The sequence below is a fragment of the Callithrix jacchus genome, chromosome 11, assembly GCF_049354715.1.
Source record: "Callithrix jacchus isolate 240 chromosome 11, calJac240_pri, whole genome shotgun sequence".
Taxonomy (NCBI): Eukaryota; Metazoa; Chordata; class Mammalia; order Primates; family Cebidae; genus Callithrix; species Callithrix jacchus.
The window spans coordinates 99,493,218-99,510,723 of NC_133512.1; the positions used below are offsets into that span (position 1 = coordinate 99,493,218).

Consider the following 17,506-nt stretch of genomic DNA (forward strand, 5'->3'; position numbering starts at 1 on the left):
CTTAGTTTCCCAAAGTGCTGGGATTACAGAAGTCACCCATCATGACCAGCCTAATCCCAATGTATTTGAAAGGCAGATGAGTAGCTTCAGAATGAGTTACATGAGCAGTTTACCCCAAAGATGACTTGCTGATGCTTCTCTTGTACAAACACCAAGAACAACCGCGTAAATTTTCTGTACAGAGAAGATATTCGTGACTGGCCCCAGTGAGAGAAATTTACCTGATAGTTTTAAAATCCCAAATCACATTACCCAAATGTATTCTTAACACACATTTATACCTAATGAACCACATTCTTACCTATAACTTTTCCCAGAAAGAGCGACTTGGGAGAGTTGAAGAGTGTGTCGGATGAACTTGGCAGATGGTAACTCACAGAAGGATAATGATCGAGCTGCAGGAAGAAAACAAGTGACACTTTGAGAAGCACATCACTACCCTGTGTGGAATCAAACTCCCCTGGGGGGATGCCATCACTTTTCAAACCCTGTTTTTCTGATATCTTATTTCATCAGCACTGACTCAAAAACACCAGCCTGAGAAAATAGAAACCCAGCTCTTCCTTTGCTGGGGTTCTTTGAAAACAATTTGAGTATGGTAAGTGAAGACCCTTTTTTTTTTTGAGACAGAGTCTCGCTCTATTGCCAGGTGCCAGGCTAGAGTACAGTGGCGCAATCTCATCTCACTACAACCTCCACCTCCTGGGTTCAAGTAATTCTCCTGCCTCAGCTTCCCAGGTAGCTGGGAACACAGGCGCACCCCACCATGCCCAGCTAATTTTTTTTTGTATTTTTAGTAGAGACAGGGTTTCAGCATGTTGGCCAGGATGGTCTTGATCTCTTGACCTCATGATCCGCCTGCCTCAGCCTCCCAAAGTGCTAGGATTACAGGCATGAGCCACCATGCTCAGCCATGAAGACCCTTTATGAATGGCTCTCCAGGTGATGTACCTTTTCTGTGGGTAATTTACCTACAGGATTAAGTTCCATGCTCATTTTCATGGAGTAAAATCTGCTTGATCCAGTGTCAACCTCTGATATAGAATATGCCACATCTACAGCAATGAATTTTAAGAATCGTCTCACTGAATTATTATTATTTTTTGAGATGAAGTCCTGCTGTGTCACCAGGCTGGAGTGCGGTGGTATGCTCTCGGCTCACTGCAACCTCCGCCTTCAGGGTTCAAGAGTTTCTCCTGCCTCAGCCTCCCAAGTAGCTGAGGTTACAGGCGCCCACCACCACGTCTGGCTAATTTTTGTATTTTTAGTAGAGACGAGGTTTCACCATGTTGGTCAGGCTGGTCTTGAACTCCTGACCTCGTGATCTGCCTGCCTCGACCTCCCAAAGTGCTGGGATTACAGGAGTGAGCCACCGTGCCTGGCCAGCATTTTTAAATTTCATGATACGATCTTATGCACGTGCACACGCATACACACACTCAAATGCTGAGAGTCGAGTAGGGTAAACAGTCATAGTTTTCTCACTTATCCCAGTGAGAATGATTTCTCTTTGCACAGGCAGGGGTAGTTGAGTGAGGTGACAGCAGAGGGAGGGAAATGAAGCTGTTGGGAAGAGTTCACAGTGACCACTGGAGTGATGCACATTTCTGATCCTGCTGCTTGTGGACAAAGTACCAATGCTGGTGTCAGAATCATTAGCCTGGTCCCTTGTGTCCCTACGTGGCTTCTCCTGTCTCGTAGTCTTAGCAGTCTTTTTACCACCCATAGAGTCTAGGTGTGTTTCCCCAGCTGTGAGCTCTTAGAGCTTCCTGGGCCGTTTTTGTGCCCGCCTGTGGAAAACTTTCTTTTGTAACCATTCATTTTTCTGAAGCGAGTTTAATGCCTGCTATGGTCAGCATGACAAAAGATGGGGGTTATAAGAAAACACAGCATCGCTCTCCAAGGTGGGCATTCCCATGGGAACCATGTCAATTGTGTACAGTGGGGAGACAGAACAAGCCGCAACTTGTTGAAGGCAGCAGCACAGACTCAGAAGTAGATATGCTTCCGAGTCCTTGCTCAAACTCAGCCTGATCAGGCTAGACACTGTCCTTCAGACGAGCAAAGATGCTGGGAGCTAGTTGTGCTCTTGGGAGGAAGGAGAGAGCAGCAGGGAAGAAAGAGGGCAAAGAAGTGACTAAATCTCATCACCCCAGTGAGAACCAGGTACTGCGATGAATAATCATTCGTTATTAATGACTGTCTGCATTGGAATCTTGAAGCTGCCTCCTAGAAACTTAGAGATCATTGTAGAGTCAGGGTTAAGAGTCAAAGAGTTACCACATCTCAAGAACATTTTAGATTTTTGAGCCACAGAACTGGTACAGTAGGTTTTTGTGTATGAGTCGTTATTGCTACAAAAATCCAAAAGCACCCCACCCGGAAAAACCATTAAAGCAAACATTTGCATGCTTGGCTATCGTTTTGAAAAGTTTTGCATAACATCAAATGCATCATTAACAAACCAAACAAGGTGTGGTGGCTCATGCCTGTAATCCCAGCACTTTGGGAGGCTGAAGCAGGTGAATCTCTCGAGTCTGGGAATTCAAGACCAGCCTGGACAATATAGTGAGACCCTCATCTCTACAAAAAATTTTAAAAAGTAGCTGGGTGTGGTGTGGTTTGCACCTGTAGTCCCAGCTACTTGGGAAGCTGAGGTGGGAGGATAGCTTGAGGCCAGGAGGTCAAGGCGGCAGTAAGCTGTGGTCACGTCACTGTGCTCCAGCCTGGGTGAAAGCAAGCAAGCAAGCAAACAAAAACATTTATTCCGTCCAGATAATCTTAAATACTTAACATCTCATGTAGTTGTTTCTTTGGCGCAAAAGCTCTTCAGTTTCTGCTCTTAAATATTAGCTGCTTTGGTGCCATCTGATGGAACACCTGCGTAACTGCCACCACACTTTTTTTTTTGAGACGGAGTTTCATTCTTGTCACCCAGGCTGGAGTGCAATGTTGCAATCTCAGCTCACTGCACCCTCCGCGTCCTGGGTTTACGCGATTCTCCTGCCTCAGCCTCCCAAGTAGCTGAGGCTACAGGTGTGCGACACCATGTCTGGCTAATTTTTGTATGTTTAGTAGAGACATGGTTTTACCATGTTGGCCAGGCTGGTCTTGAACTCCTGACCTCAGGTGATCCACCTACCTTGGCCTCCCAAAGTGCTGAGATTACAGGCATGAGCCACTGCACCCAGCTGCCGCTGCACTTCTATTCATTTATTTACTTTCTTTTGTTAAATGGTTAAATGCAAAATACCATTGTTAACTAACAGCCTACCTGGCAATGCCTCAGCAGGTGATGATCGCCCCCAATACTTCTTATAATTTAAAAACTAAATTTGTAACTAAGTTCTATTTTCTTAAAGAACTTTAAAAATGGATACAAATAATATATGTTCATTATAGAAAAAATATAGGTTTTCAGAATAAAACTCCCTGCTGATAATAAATGTTAATTTATAATGTATTTTCCTTCAACTTTTTAAATAAAAGGGGCCAGAACCCTACTAACACATTGTTTTGTATATTTTTTAACTTGATATATTATAAATGTCGGTGTTAATAAATATACAACAAAATTATATCTTCTTAAATAACTTTAAAAAGGGATACAGGCTGGGTGCAGTAGCTCAAGGCTGTAATCACAGCCCTTTGGGAGGCCATGGCAGGCAGATCACAAGGTCAAATCAAGACCATCCTGGCTAACACAGTGAAACCCCATCTCTACTAAAAATACAAATAATTAGCCGAGTGTGGTGGCACCGCTTGAACCTGGGAGGTGGAGGTTGTAATGAGCTGAGATCGCACCAGGGCACTCCCCCTGGCAACAGAGCAAGACTCTGTCTCAATAAAAAGAGATACAAGTAATATATGTTCATTATAGAAAAAAGAAAGTAAATTTACAGAAAAACCCTGCCTGCTGACAATCAATGTTAACTTTTAATGTATATGCTTTCAACCTTCTCAGTAAAAAAAAGATGGAACCCAATGAACATATTAGATTTTGTATATTTTTTAACTTGACGATGTATTATTCTGTCTCAGTAAATACACAACAAAAATCATTTGTCAGATGGCTAGTATTTAATTTTATGGATACACAGTACACAGTTTTAAGGATATATTAACCTTCTAGGTTTAGGTTTTTATATTTCTGTGTCCTCAGACCCAGTACAGTGCTGGGTACATGGTAGGCGCTGGATAACTGACATTTGTTAATGCAACTCTTGAAGTCATTAACATGGAAGGGAACTCCATCCTCAGGTGTGGTGGGACACACATAGTAGAGGTGCCTTCCTTTTACTGAATTGTTTTTGCGGGTCCAGATCAGAAGGACCTGGCTTTTTGGCAGCAATTTTATATTATCTTTGCTGAGCTACAGTGAAATAAAATTCCTACTTAATCTCTGTAAGCGTATTTTCTTCCCATGTCTACGTGGTTGGTGGCTTGAACTAAAATGCTAAATTTTACATTATTTATAGGAATATTTATTTCTTTTGTTTTGAAACACAGTAACAGCCTACTCAGAGGTTTCTGAGTCCTGATTCTGTCATCTTGGGTATCTGTGATTCCGCTTGGTTTCGACTTTTCTAGAAAACGCAATGAACACTCCTAGCCTCAACTCACTGATGAAGTCATTAACTTCAAAACAGGAACAGGAATCTAAAGGGCCATGTATACAGTTCTTATCCAAGTTACCCGCTCACTTAGGGAAATACGAGAAGTGATGAGGATTTCCAGAAAACCTTCAGCATTCACAAGGATGCAGCTGCAGTGTCTCAGGAAATTCTCCAATGAAAGAGGGAAGGAGGAAAGCGGAGAACAGGCTCTGATCTTAGCACGAGGCATCCTCACGACTTTCGCAAACTCCTGCCTGCTTTGTGTCTAAGAAGGCGGGCTGTAGCCGGAAGGGATGGGTGGGATTGTGGGGAAGGTGGGAAAAGTGAAGAGGACCCCAAAGGAAAAGCGGCCCTGCAGCTGATGGGTGCTTTATCGAGTGTTACCACCAGGTGGTGCTGTCCCCCCAGCCGAACATAAAGTGTTCAGCGCAGCAGCATTGATCATACCGGGGCTCTCCTGGACCCGACCACGTGGCACAGGACCACCCTGCAATTTTGTCTAAATATAGAGATATGGTGGACGGAATAATGCCTCCCAAAGATAACATCCTAATCCTCAGGACCTGAGAGCGCGTCACTTTCTGTGGCAAGAGGGGATTTGCAGATGCGATTAAGGTAATAAGGGAATTCTCCTGGATTCCCTGGGTGGGCCTCAGGTCCTCACAAGGGTCTTTATAGGAAGGAGGCAAGAGGGTCACAGTGGAGAGAAGATGTGACAACGGAAGCGAGAAGTTGAGTGGCGTGAGGAAGGGGCCAAAGAACGCAGGCGACTCCTAGAAGCTGAGGAAGGCAAGGAGAAAGGTTCTCTCAGAACCTGCTTGGCTTCAGCTGTTTGCACTGACTTTGGACTTCTCCAGTACTGTAAGATAGTAAATGTGTGTTGTTTTAAGTCCTTAAGTTTGTGGCAATTTATTACAGCAACACTGGGAAACTAATACAAGAAATTAAACAAAACAAACCTCATACAACCCCAAACATCTTTCTCCCGACGATTTCTTCAGTAAGGACGTTAGTGTTCTCCATTCTTTCTGCCTCCCAGATGAAATGAATTAAGAGGCCCAATAACCGAATTACCCCTGCTTTTCTGAGAGTGCCCAGTCCACAAGAGACACCTGCTTCCTTGAACCCTCCCCACCATGAGCCTGATTCCTAAAATAAGCCCTTCCTGACTCTTTGAGCCACCTTGCCATTCTCTAAGGTATATAGGTCCCTTTGCATCAGTTATCGACATATTGCCACCTGGCTCCCAAAGCACCCTTCTATGACAGACAATGGATTCCTTTAAGCATTTTGCTTTTACAGCGAACACAATGTCAGGCTTTCTCAGTATTGTGCGCTGGAGGGACGTGGCAGGAGGATGGGGCTTCCTGCAATTTCTAGCACAGACTTGAGGAGGGGGATAGCAGAGGCTCTACCACAGTGCAAGGACATGAAGTGAAGCCTGTCCGAGTCATAGGCCTGCAAGAGATCCCTCTGTGACCCTAGAGTCTCAGCCATGGCAACCTGTCCACGGACCTCTGGATGTGGAAACGGCGTGTCTGAGCTACCCTGGGAGCCCCTCACTCACACCTCCACCGCTGTTGCCATTGCTTGCTCCCCCACCTGCACTCCACTGGGTAGCCAGCCTGTCGCTCCTCCAGCAACTCCAGATCAGCTCCAACTTGGCCAAGCAGAATTCTCTGCTCTCCACCAGGCAGACACCTTCTCCAGCAAGGTCTTGAAGGGCTTCAGAACATGCCATCTCCAGATATGCCAGCTTGGCATAGGGACAATTTTGAGTTAAAGACACTTGAAAAACAACAGATGCGGCCGGGTGCAGTGGCTCACACCTGTCATCCTAGCACTTTGGGAGGCCGAGGTGGACAGATCACCTAAGGTCAGGAGTTCAAGACCAGCCTGGCCAACATGGTGAAACCCAGTCTCTACTAATAATACGAAAATTAGCTGGGCATGGTAGTGCATGCCCATGGTCCCAGCTGCTTGAGAGGCTGAGGCAGGAGAATTGTTTGAACCTGGGAGGCAAAGGGTGCAGTGAACTGAGATGGTGCCATTGCACTCCAGCCTGGGCAACAGAGTGAAACTCTGTCTCAAAAGAAAGAAAGAAAGAAAGAAAAAACAACAGATGTACAAAGGGGACCCTGACTTCTCCTTTTCTTCCTGAGAGCAGGAGATGGAACTTTCATATGGAAGATGCCTTCCCTCTACCAGAAGAAAAGAACATTCTCCTCTCCAGAGATGGGGAGTTGAGGCTGAGAGAAATGGGTACAAACAAAATGTGTTTGACAGTTAAAAAGCTCTCATTAAAATAACGCTTGTCTTTTGTCTCTCCACAGATTTAGTTACTTTTTCACAATTGTTTTTTGTTCAACCCTTTGCAGAAGCACTTAGGCCTGGCTGCTTTTGGCTCTTCGGGTTTTCGAAGGCACTCACGTGCCTGTAAACATCTGCTTGCGTTTCCTCTGTTCATTTCTCCTGTGTCAACTTAACTCTCAGGCCCAGCTGGAGAGCGTCAGAGGAGACAGGTGCAACTTTGCCTCCCCTACGGTCAGACACCCGTTGAGGTCAGCCCTTCCTGGAGGGGCTCCCTCAGCCCTGGGGGGGCCTCTGGGAAACACTACAGGAATTTCCTTGCATCTTAGGGTTTTCTTTGCATCTCAGAGTTGCTCTTTACCATCGTTAATGCTTCTTTTTATCACCCATATTTAACCGACTGGTTTCCACCTTCTGTGTGACTCCAGACAGCTCTGTCCTGCTGCAGCTAGGGATAACCCAAATTTCTTCGACTGCAGATAGAGTTCTGGTCTTGGCTGGTGGGATTCATTAACAGGAAAAAGGAGGAAGCATGTATTGAGCAACTGCTGTGTACAAGGCTTTGTGCTGGGCTTTTAATATGTATTATCTCATCAAATAGATATTAGAGGGGTATGCTCTCGCATCTCTGATATCATAAAGTGTCCAAAGTCACAAACAGAGTAAGTCCCAAGGCTGGCACTCCGACTGCAGGGACAGAATGGTGAGCTGCAGGTCAGTCTCCTGAATTAGCCCAGCCAAGTCAATTAGGAGAGGGAGAGGATCAGCTACCTTTTAAATATTTACATGTGAAAGAGAAAATGCATTAAATCAGATGTGGTGAGAAAAGCTCCACCTGAAAAGCCTCAGGAGATGACAAATGATGTAATTTCACTTGTATTGCCAGGTGGCCACCTCTTTTCAAATGAACCCTGGTGCATTTGCCACGGTTAAGTGTAATAATTTCAAGGTAATTTCTTTGGGGTCCAAGTGAGCTATTTTGTGGAAATGTATTTTGCTGTACATTTAGCTGGTGGTCATTTCCCTGGCAGTTAAGAGGCGATAAGAGATTGTGTAATAGAGGCTCATTAAAATTAAAGACTGTGACTCCGTGTGCCCCAGGACAACCTTGAGGGAACACTAATTTGTTCAACATTTACCATTAAGCCATTAGAAGCATACTGATTCAGCCAGGGCCCGTGTCTTACGCATGGAGCTTAAAGCTTTCATGTCTACTCAGGTATTATTTTGCAATTTCCATTCATTTCCATTTTTAAGCCACAGTTTGCGTTGGTAAAGTTGGAAGGGATTTCATCAGCCAGTGATGCTTTGGGGATGCAGTGGAAAAGCTAAAGATGAGACACCGATATGGCGGGAGTGCTCCTGGAGCAGTGGAGGGGCTGGGCCCCATGTCCCGAGGTGAAGGACACGATTTCAAGGCAGACCCCATTTCTTCCATGGCCTAGACAAAGGATTTCTTGTTGTTTTTCTAATCCTTAATTTTGGGCAATACTTGGAATTAGCTCAGCAACATTGAATTTAGAATATATTATCCTTTTTCTTCAAAATGTCATTATTTTATTACCAATAAAGTGATTATGGCAAGACTGGCTCTAGGTGCATGACTAAGGAGTTTCATTTTTCTTTCTTTTTTTTTTTTTTTTTGAGACAGGGTCTTGTTCTGTCACCCAGGCTAGAGTATAGTGGCACAATCACAGCTCACTGTACACTCCACCCCTTGGGCTCAAGTGATCCTTCCACTTTAGCCTCCCGATGCCACCATGCCTGGCTAATTTTTAAAATTATTTTTAGTAGAGATGGGGTCTCACTATGTTGTTCAGGTTTGTGTCAAATTCCTGGGCTCAAGTGATCCTCCCACCTCATCCTACCAACATGCTGGGATTATAGCCACCACGCCCAGCCTGGAACATATCATCTGATGAATGTTTTATTGACTCCAAGTTGAAGCCTAAGGCTGAACATAAGAAGAGGCTGATGCAGATACAAGTTAGGTAGGAGAAACAATTATCAGCTCACCTCGCAGCCCTTCTCCGTGTCTACCCATCCTTCTGAACCAGACATTCTCACATACTTCAAACAAGAGAGGGTTTGAACAGTGGAGACCATACCTTTCTCCCCCATCTGAATCTCCATTCTATCTGGGGGTCAGCAGATGAGGGGTAAGCATAAGCCTAGGGCCATTTGCAATTGAAAATATGGAAGAGCAGCCTTGATCCCAGTATCAAGGACACGTTCATCTAAATGTTTTCTGCCTATTTCTAACCCTAGAATCACTTTGTTCCTGGTAATGGAGAGGGCAAGGAGCAAATGCAGATGCACGGGAGATAAAGAAGTAGGGTTAAGTGTGGCTCTCCCGCTAGTCCAGGGTTGCAGCTGTGTTCCCTATCCTCCCTTGGTGAGACTGTAACCCTGTGGGTTCAAGGACGCTGCCTCAGTTACCACTCCTGCCCCAGGAGCCTGGCACAACACACGCTTGTGAAACATTGATTGGGGGGCCCAGCAGGTAGAGCCTGGTTGTCAGAGCCCCGTGGCTAACACCTCACCTCCGGACTTTCGGCTCTTTTTCTGTAGTGTTAACTAATAAACCTTCCAGTTAATTTATGATCCACATGAAAAGGGCCTGTGACATGCAAAGTGCTCACTTAACATGTGTTAAATACGTCAGCACTGGCTGAGCCATGTTGGTGTATCTGTATGTGAATGTGTGTGTGTGTTTAAGCTATAGATTCCTTCCTAGCTTTTACTTCCTTTAGAACTTCTGTTTGTAGAGGGAGGAATCTCTGTGAATGACTCAGTGGACTGAAGCCCTCATGGCATTTTATGGCCATGAGGTTGGAGTGAGTGAGCTTGGCTCCATCCTTGCAGACTGCATCGATGGGGAGACTGACTGTTAATCTGGGACTCTGAATTTTTATGCATGAGACATTTGCCCCTGCTCTGAGAGTCTTGAGTTCAATGCAACTTATTTTTGGGGCCACATTGCTGAGAGCCACAATTCCAGCAGGGCGAGGGTCAGCAGGCCAGCCTCCTTCCAGCCTACATTGCCAAGCCCTGCCGCCATCCCTCCAATCCCCAGAACAGCCATGGATGTAGATGGGAGGACAGCATTTGGGAGGCTGACCCATTCAGAGGTCATGTTGTCTACCTTCAGCTGATTTTGGTTGAGCAGCTCATAAATCCAGCTGACTTATAGAGATACTCAAGAAGGAAGAAAGAGACCAGGAAACACTCTCCCATAACAGAACTCTGGAATAAACGGGCAACAGCCATGCTTTTGTCACTGGGTCAGCAAGGCATGCTGCTCCTGGAGGTGCCTGGTGTGTTTTGTGGTGGATGTCTTTCCAAAGGGAAAGTTAACTGAATCCTGCAGGTAACTGCAGATGGACGAGTCAGGGAGCCTTTGCCTCTTTGGGAGAGATTAAATGGCCCTGGGGAGATCCGAGGGGAAGCAAGCATTTTCCTAGAGTGCAGAGGCAAGACCACAGCGCCCTCGCCTAGACCTTGCCTCTCTGCTCTGACCTCTCACACCTGGGGATGCACTCTATGCCCCCAGGTGTGCTCAGGGCTTTAGACCAGCTATATCTTTTGCCTAGAATGTTCTACTATCCTTCCACCAAATGCAATAATTAATTATTGCTTCTTCCGGGAATTATTCTCTAAACCACTCACTTTATTACCAGTCCCAAGCTGGGCTGAACCATGTTGGAGGACTTTGACTTAATTAATATTAAATGTTGGAAGGCCAGAGGTGGCCTAGGTTAGGGCCACAGCAGACAGATCTGTCTCCTGACCGCGCTTTTCCTCAGCCTACACCTGGGTCTGTGGGCTCTCTGGTCCAAGAGCAAGGAAGACAGCTCTGGCTGCAAAGCTAGAAATGATCCAGGTGAATCCACTGGGCCTAATCCTTTCTAGGACAGAAAACACCTTGCACCTGGGAACTGGGGCGCTCTCCAAATCCGAGTCACCTGGTTGCGAGAAGGAAAAAAGAGGAAAGTGGCTGGTTTCAGTAAGCGCTGCTTCTGCTCGGTAATGCACTGTCCTCTAGGGAAGGTCATTAAGGGACCCCTTGCAAACAGCTTCTAGACTTCCAGTGTGAGACAGGAGGGGTGGCCTGGGGGAATGAGAATGCAGCCAGGAGATGGGCCTTAGCTCTGCCACGTGTTAAAAGGGTGTTTAACTTGGGGGTTTATGAAGCCTTCTTGGACGTCCTCATTTGTCAAATGAGGAGGTTGAACTAGGTCCGTTGGGTTTCTTTGAAGATGACCTGCTACTATGACCCTAAGGAATAGTATTTTCCCAGGTCTCTGGGGCTTTGAGCAGAATCATCTTAAGATCCAACTCTAGGGTACCACTGGAAAGGTGTCTTTTCAGAGCTTTATTCAACTTCGGCCATTTTGGTGATAGATGGAGAGGGGGGCGGGAGGAAGTGTCCATCTGCCCTGGAAAGGCATCATTCTCTCACTTTCCATTTTGAGATCCAGACCATAGAACAAGTGCCATCTTTGACATATGTACAGAAATATCTCGGCCGACTTGGCTCCCGGCATTCAGCCGTAAGACTGTCAATTTCAGGTTCAGTCAGGGATTTTAAGGCAGGGAGGGGCCTCAGAGACGTAGTGTATCACCGTCTTCTCACAAACGTAGCAGGGAAGCAGAATCCCGGGGAGAGGCACTGATCGGCTCATATTCCTGGACTGGAAGTGCTAGCATCAGCCTTGAAACAAATTCAACTCACAAGGAATGCTCTTTCCCAGAAACGCTTCAGGCTTGAGAAAGGATTTAAGAGACAGATTGTTCTTTGTTGTATAATTTCTCTTTCGGAGATGTCAGGAGGTTTTACTTATGGCTTGATAAGCAATTTTAAAATGAGAGGTATAATAAGTACTTATTACTATTGTCATTATGCCATTGTTATTATGGTAATGTAATCAGTAAACGATAGCTGCCTCTTAAGGTCTAGTGCAATTGAAATCCTACCATATTGATGCAATTAAAAGAATTAGTGAACCTATTAGGTGATTTATGTTTTATATCAAAAATTTCTCAAAATAGTAGGAAGAAAAAATTAGCTTTCACGCTTTGATCTACTTTCTCTAGACTAATACTCCACCTACTGGAAAAACACTGAATATTATTCAAAGCATAAGATGTTTAAAAGGAAAATGAGCAAACGGATTTTCTAGCAATAAATTTGTATAATTTTTATAAACATCAATGGATAGGAGGAGAAATTCTCATTTTACAGCTGATACAGCATTTCTTTAATATCACTGATTTCAAAGATATTTATAATGCAAATGGCTCAAGCACTATATAATTATTTCAGAGAATCTGGTCAGAAAACATTTAGCACTTTTGCGACTTTTGACTGCAAATGAAAATTTGGAAGATGACTGTAAAGCATTAAAAACAATATCGGAACTAGTTTTCTAGTAAGTTTGAAGTTTACTAGAGGAAATTAACTGGAATTTTCAAATTTCCTTCTTAGAGACGTAATATGAGAATAGTTCATGGTTTTTATGCACTTTCATATTTAAAATCACTTTGATAATCAACTTTAACCATTACACATAGTGAGTATGTTAGATAATAATTTACATAAAATAATCATGAGTTAATTAATTTTATGTGGTTATGTTTTCCCTGAAGAGCTCAAGGCAAAACACATTTTGGTAACTTATAACATGACTTTCCAGGAGGAAGGAAAACAAACCAATGTGTGGAAAAGGGAGGAAGAAAAGAATAAAATTAGGAAGAGTCACTTTTGAAAATGGATATTAACAAACATGATGCTGCTTAAATTGTATCATGTTAGGCTAAGCTTTTTTTTGTTTGAGACGGAGTTTCGCTCTTGTTACCCAGGCCGGAGTGCAATGGCGCGATCTCGGCTCACCGCAACCTCCGCCTCCTGGGTTCAGGCAATTCTCCTGCCTCAGCCTCCTGAGTAGCTGGGATTACAGGCACGCACCACCATGCCCAGTTAATTTTTTTTTTTTTTTTGTATTTTTAGTAGAGACGGGGTTTCACCATGTTGACCAGAATGGTGTTGATCTCTTGACCTTGTGATCCGCCCACCTCAGCCTCCCAAAGTGCTGGGATTACAGGCGTGAGCCACTGCACCCGGCCGGCTAAGCTTTTAGTTAAATAAATCAAAGGACTAAAGAACTTTGAATAATTGTGAGAAACTATGGAGGCGTGACAAATAGGACTGAGGTCTTCCTTAGTTTAGTCTTTATTCCCTTCTGTAATCTTGATTTTTGAGCATGTTTTCGGGGTTTCATTTGCTTAAATTCGGTTCCTGGTGAATTCCTGGGTGAGCTGTGTGGTGGTGCTTTACTAAGGCCTTCAGTGAAATGAAACTACAACCAGGGCAAGTGCATTGATGACACATCATTTACCTGCCGAGGGCGGGACTGGTCAGTATTGAAGTGGGTGGCTATTCTGATCTCAAATTCTCAAAGCAGGGCCATTGCTATGACTGGTACAGAAACAAGGACTGTCTTTGAAGATGAGCCCCTCGCAGAAATACGGCTCACCCTTGAGCATCACAGGTTTGAACTGCGCCACTTATGTGTGGAATTGTTTTCAACCAAATGTGGATCAAAAACACAGTATTCTTGGGATGCAGGACCCGCGCATATGCAAAGTCGGCCCTTACTAGATGCAGGTTCCTCAGGACTGAGCACCAGGTTTGAGTATGCATGGTATGTGGTGTACTTGGGGGTCCCAGAACCAATGCCCCGAGGATATTGTGGGATGACTATATATGATCAGTCAAATCTTGAGAAGTGATAGGTTGTCTCGTCAGCTGCGGTGTCTGCTGTGTGCGCTCCTGAAGTTACACCTGAAGTACACTCATCCCACAGGCCACCCGGGGCACAAGTGAATGACTGTCACAGGGTAACCTGGCTGCTGAGGGGGTGTAGACCCCCTGCGGGAAGAGGGAGACCTTGGCGTGAGACTCAAATCATCTCTCCGATACCTCCTAACATTATGCAAGGGCTTCTGGGTGGTTTTGCGGTCCAGCCACCTTGAGCACTGGGACTGGAGCTGAGCCAATGATGTGTGGATGTTCCCAGCTGGGCTCAAGGCTCTTTAGATTCTTGTTTGGAAAACATGACATGAAACAATGAGGGAATAATATTCTAAGAAAATCAACTAAAATTAAATGTAAAATGTTACCCCCAATTCTAAAATATGTAATATGGAGAATAACTGTCATCATGGTTCAGTAGGTTGGCAGAGTGGAGGCATTTTGAAGGAGGAATAATAAACCAATTTTCTCTAAGGGTGTTGAGGTGACTAACCTCATTGGTCCTTGGGATGTGTTTTGGAAAACAATGATAGAACACAATAGAAGGTAAATGGAAGGTAGATTGGGGAGGGCTTTGAAGGCCAGGGTGCAAAGTCTAGATTGATTCATACAAAACTGGGTTACAGTTTTTTTATCCATCAATCTCTCTCTCTCTCTCTCTCTCTCTCTTTCTCTCTTTCTGTTATTCTGGCATAGGATCACCCCCAAATTCTTATTGTTATTTGTAACCACAAAGTCTTTATAAGGAGGTCAAATCCAAGTTTTTGCATCTGCTGAGCACCTGACTGCTCTGGGCCAGCAAGCTTGGACCCTGTTTTAGGAAGAGTCAGCTTGTTATTGTACATAATAGTGGGGGAGGCCTGGAGATGGGTGAAGAAGCAGGTGGGGAGCCAGGGAGCATGAATCAGGAGAAATCAAAATCCTGGCACTGACTGAGGGTCGCCTGGAGACCCCTGGGGTTGCAGCTGGAGTCTGAAGTGAGACCTGCCTTGTGGAGGACTGTGACCTTGAGCTGTAAAGTTTAGCCTAACTCCAAGTAGTTGGTTGTAGAAGTCTTTGCAGGAAGTGAGCTAATAATAGAACTAAAGTGAGCTAATAATAGAACAAGGGTTAAAAAATAAATATGGGTGGGCATGGTGGCACACACCTGTCATCTCAGCACTTCAGGAGGCTGAGGCTGGAGGACTGCTTGAGCTTGGGAGTTCAAGATTGCAGTGAGCTGTGATTACATCACTGCACTCCCATCTGCATGACAGAGTGACACTGTGACTGTAAACAGAACAGAAAAAAAACCCCAAATATGAATAGATTTGAAGCTATGCCTAAAATATATAAAATGAGGCCAGGCGTGGTGGCTCACTCTTGTAATCCCATTGGGAAGAAGCAGGATAGAGATGAGGATGGAGCAGACCCCAATCTCTTGTACCTCCCACTGTGTTTTCCTGCAGTGCCTTGCTGGCTGAACCCAACCAGAAGCTGGTGGCCAGGGAGCTGAAGATGTCCACCTGCAAAGGCAGAGAAAAGGATGGCAGAGCAGTGCTGCTGCAGAATGCCTCGCATTCGCTGGGTGGGAGGAAAGGGGCCTCTGAGTGCGTCGTGTGGGAAGGAATCTGTAGTCACATCACAGGTTCATTTATTCATTCAACAAACCCTTTAAAAAGTGTCCATGAGGTGCCTTGAACTGGCTGTTCTAGGTATTTAGGATACATCAGTGAACGAAAAGCCCTAAGTCCTAACCCTCCTGTCACTTCCTTTTTAGTATGGAGAGACACAGAGAAAAGTAAATGATGTAATATGGTAGCTGGGGATAAATGTGAAATCTTTTCCCTGAAATTAGAGCCCAATAAGAGAAATCTGGTGTGAGGGTCAGACTGCAACCTTAAGTAAGGTGGTCAAGGTAGCCTCATGGAGAAAAGGAGATTCAAGGAAGACTTGAGGGATACCTGGGGTTAGCCCTGCAGTTACGCAGGGAAAGAACACTTAGGGAGAGAGAGCAGCCAAGGTGGGAGAATTCCTGGCACGAAGCCAGCGAGGCTCAAGTAGTGTGAAAAGGGAGGGTCAGGGAATGAGTTCCTGTGGGGTTCTGTAGGTCATTGCAAAGACTTTGGCTTGTCCACAGAGAAACGAGGACTGTTAGTGGGTGTTGAGCAGGGAACTCCTATTTTAAACAGATGGGGTAGTGATGTGCAGAGACGTGCCTGCAGGGGCAAGAGAGGACGCTCGGAGCCCTGTCACAAGGCCTCTGCAGAAAGGATGGAGTCTGGAGCCTGGGCGGCAGGTGTGCAAGGTGGGAGGCTGGTCAGAACTTGGATGTTTTCAGGGTAGAACCAACATGATGTTCTGAAAAACGGATGTGAGGTGTGAGCACAAGTGAGGATGTTCTAGTGATATTCTCGGGTTTTTAATCCTGACCAGCTGGAGGGATGCAGTTGCCCTCAGCTGAAACTGGAAAGACTATAAGCAGGGTAGGTTGTGGGGAGGCGCAGATCAGGAGGTCAGATTTGGAGATTTGTGCTCAGTGTTCATCAGACATCAAGAATCAGATGTCTGGGACTCAGTTTGGTGTGTGAGTCTGCAGTTCATGGTGGGGTTTAGGTCGGGATAACAATTTGGAGTTTGAGGCACAGAGGTAAAATTTAAGAGCATGACATTGGATGAGATCATCACAGGAGTGACTAAACATGGAAAAGTACTGGGAGCACGCCCACTGAAGGAGGTCGGGAAGCAGAGAAACAGGGAAGGAGACTGAGCTAAAGGGGTCCATGAGGGAGGAGGAGGACAGGAAGTGGGGTGCCCTGAAAGCCAAGGGCTCCTTAGTTTGAGATGCTGCCTTTAAGTGGAGCAGCAAGAGAACTGCAAAGTAGCCAGTGGGTTTGGTGGTGAGAAGGTCATTGATAGTCTCAGTGAGAGTAGCTTTAGGGAGGGGTGGACACGAGCCCAGTTGGGACAGGGGATAAGAAAAAATGAGGAGAGAGTATTTATAGTACATGCATCTGGCAAAGGAATTGTATCCAGAGTACATAAAGAACCCTTATAATGTAATAATCAGGCAAACAATCCAATCTTAAAAAGGGCCAAAGGCTTGAGAGACACTTCACTGAAGAAATTTACTAGTGGTCAATAAGCACATGAAAAGTTGCTAAACATCATCAGTCATAGGGGAAATGAAAATTAAACCCAATATGAGATACTACCATACACCCAGGTGAATGGTTATGATTAAAAGACTGACAACATGAAGTGCTGGTGACTATGTAGAGCCACTGGAATGCTCCTGCCTTCCTAGACGGAACACAACATCAAAAAACACTTAAAGATACATACATTTACCATACAACTCATCAATTTTGTTCCTAGAGATTTACTTGAAAGAAATAAAAAAAAATGTCTGCTCTATATATGTGTATGCAAATGTTCATAACAGGCATAGCCATAATATCCCCACACTGGAAATGATCCACATATCCATCAAAAGGTGAGTGAATAAACGCAAGGGGGTATATTCATAAATGTACTACCCAGCAACTAAAAAACAACTACAGATACACACGACAACAAGAATAAACCTCAGAATCATCATGCAGAATGAAAGGAGCTGGACATTTGTTTAAAATTATAGAACAGGTAGGCTGGGCATGGTGGCTCATGCCTGTAATCCCAGAACTTTGGGAGGCTAAGGCAGGCGGATCACAAGATCAGGAGTTTGAGACCAGCACGGCCAATGTAGTGAAACCCAGTCTCTACTAAAAATACAAAAATTAGCAGG

The 17,506-nt window shown here is 44.9% G+C and overlaps 1 protein-coding gene across 1 annotated transcript in view; it reads right to left on the bottom strand.

The window, feature by feature from the left end:
- Positions 1–17,506, bottom strand: part of CNTNAP2 (contactin associated protein 2) — a 2,303,447-nt gene that overhangs the window by 171,172 nt on the left and 2,114,769 nt on the right. Inside the window, exon 22 of the mRNA XM_078343568.1 lies at positions 302–395. Within this exon, the coding sequence (XP_078199694.1) occupies positions 302–395 (94 nt within the window). The remainder of the gene's footprint in view (positions 1–301; positions 396–17,506) is intronic.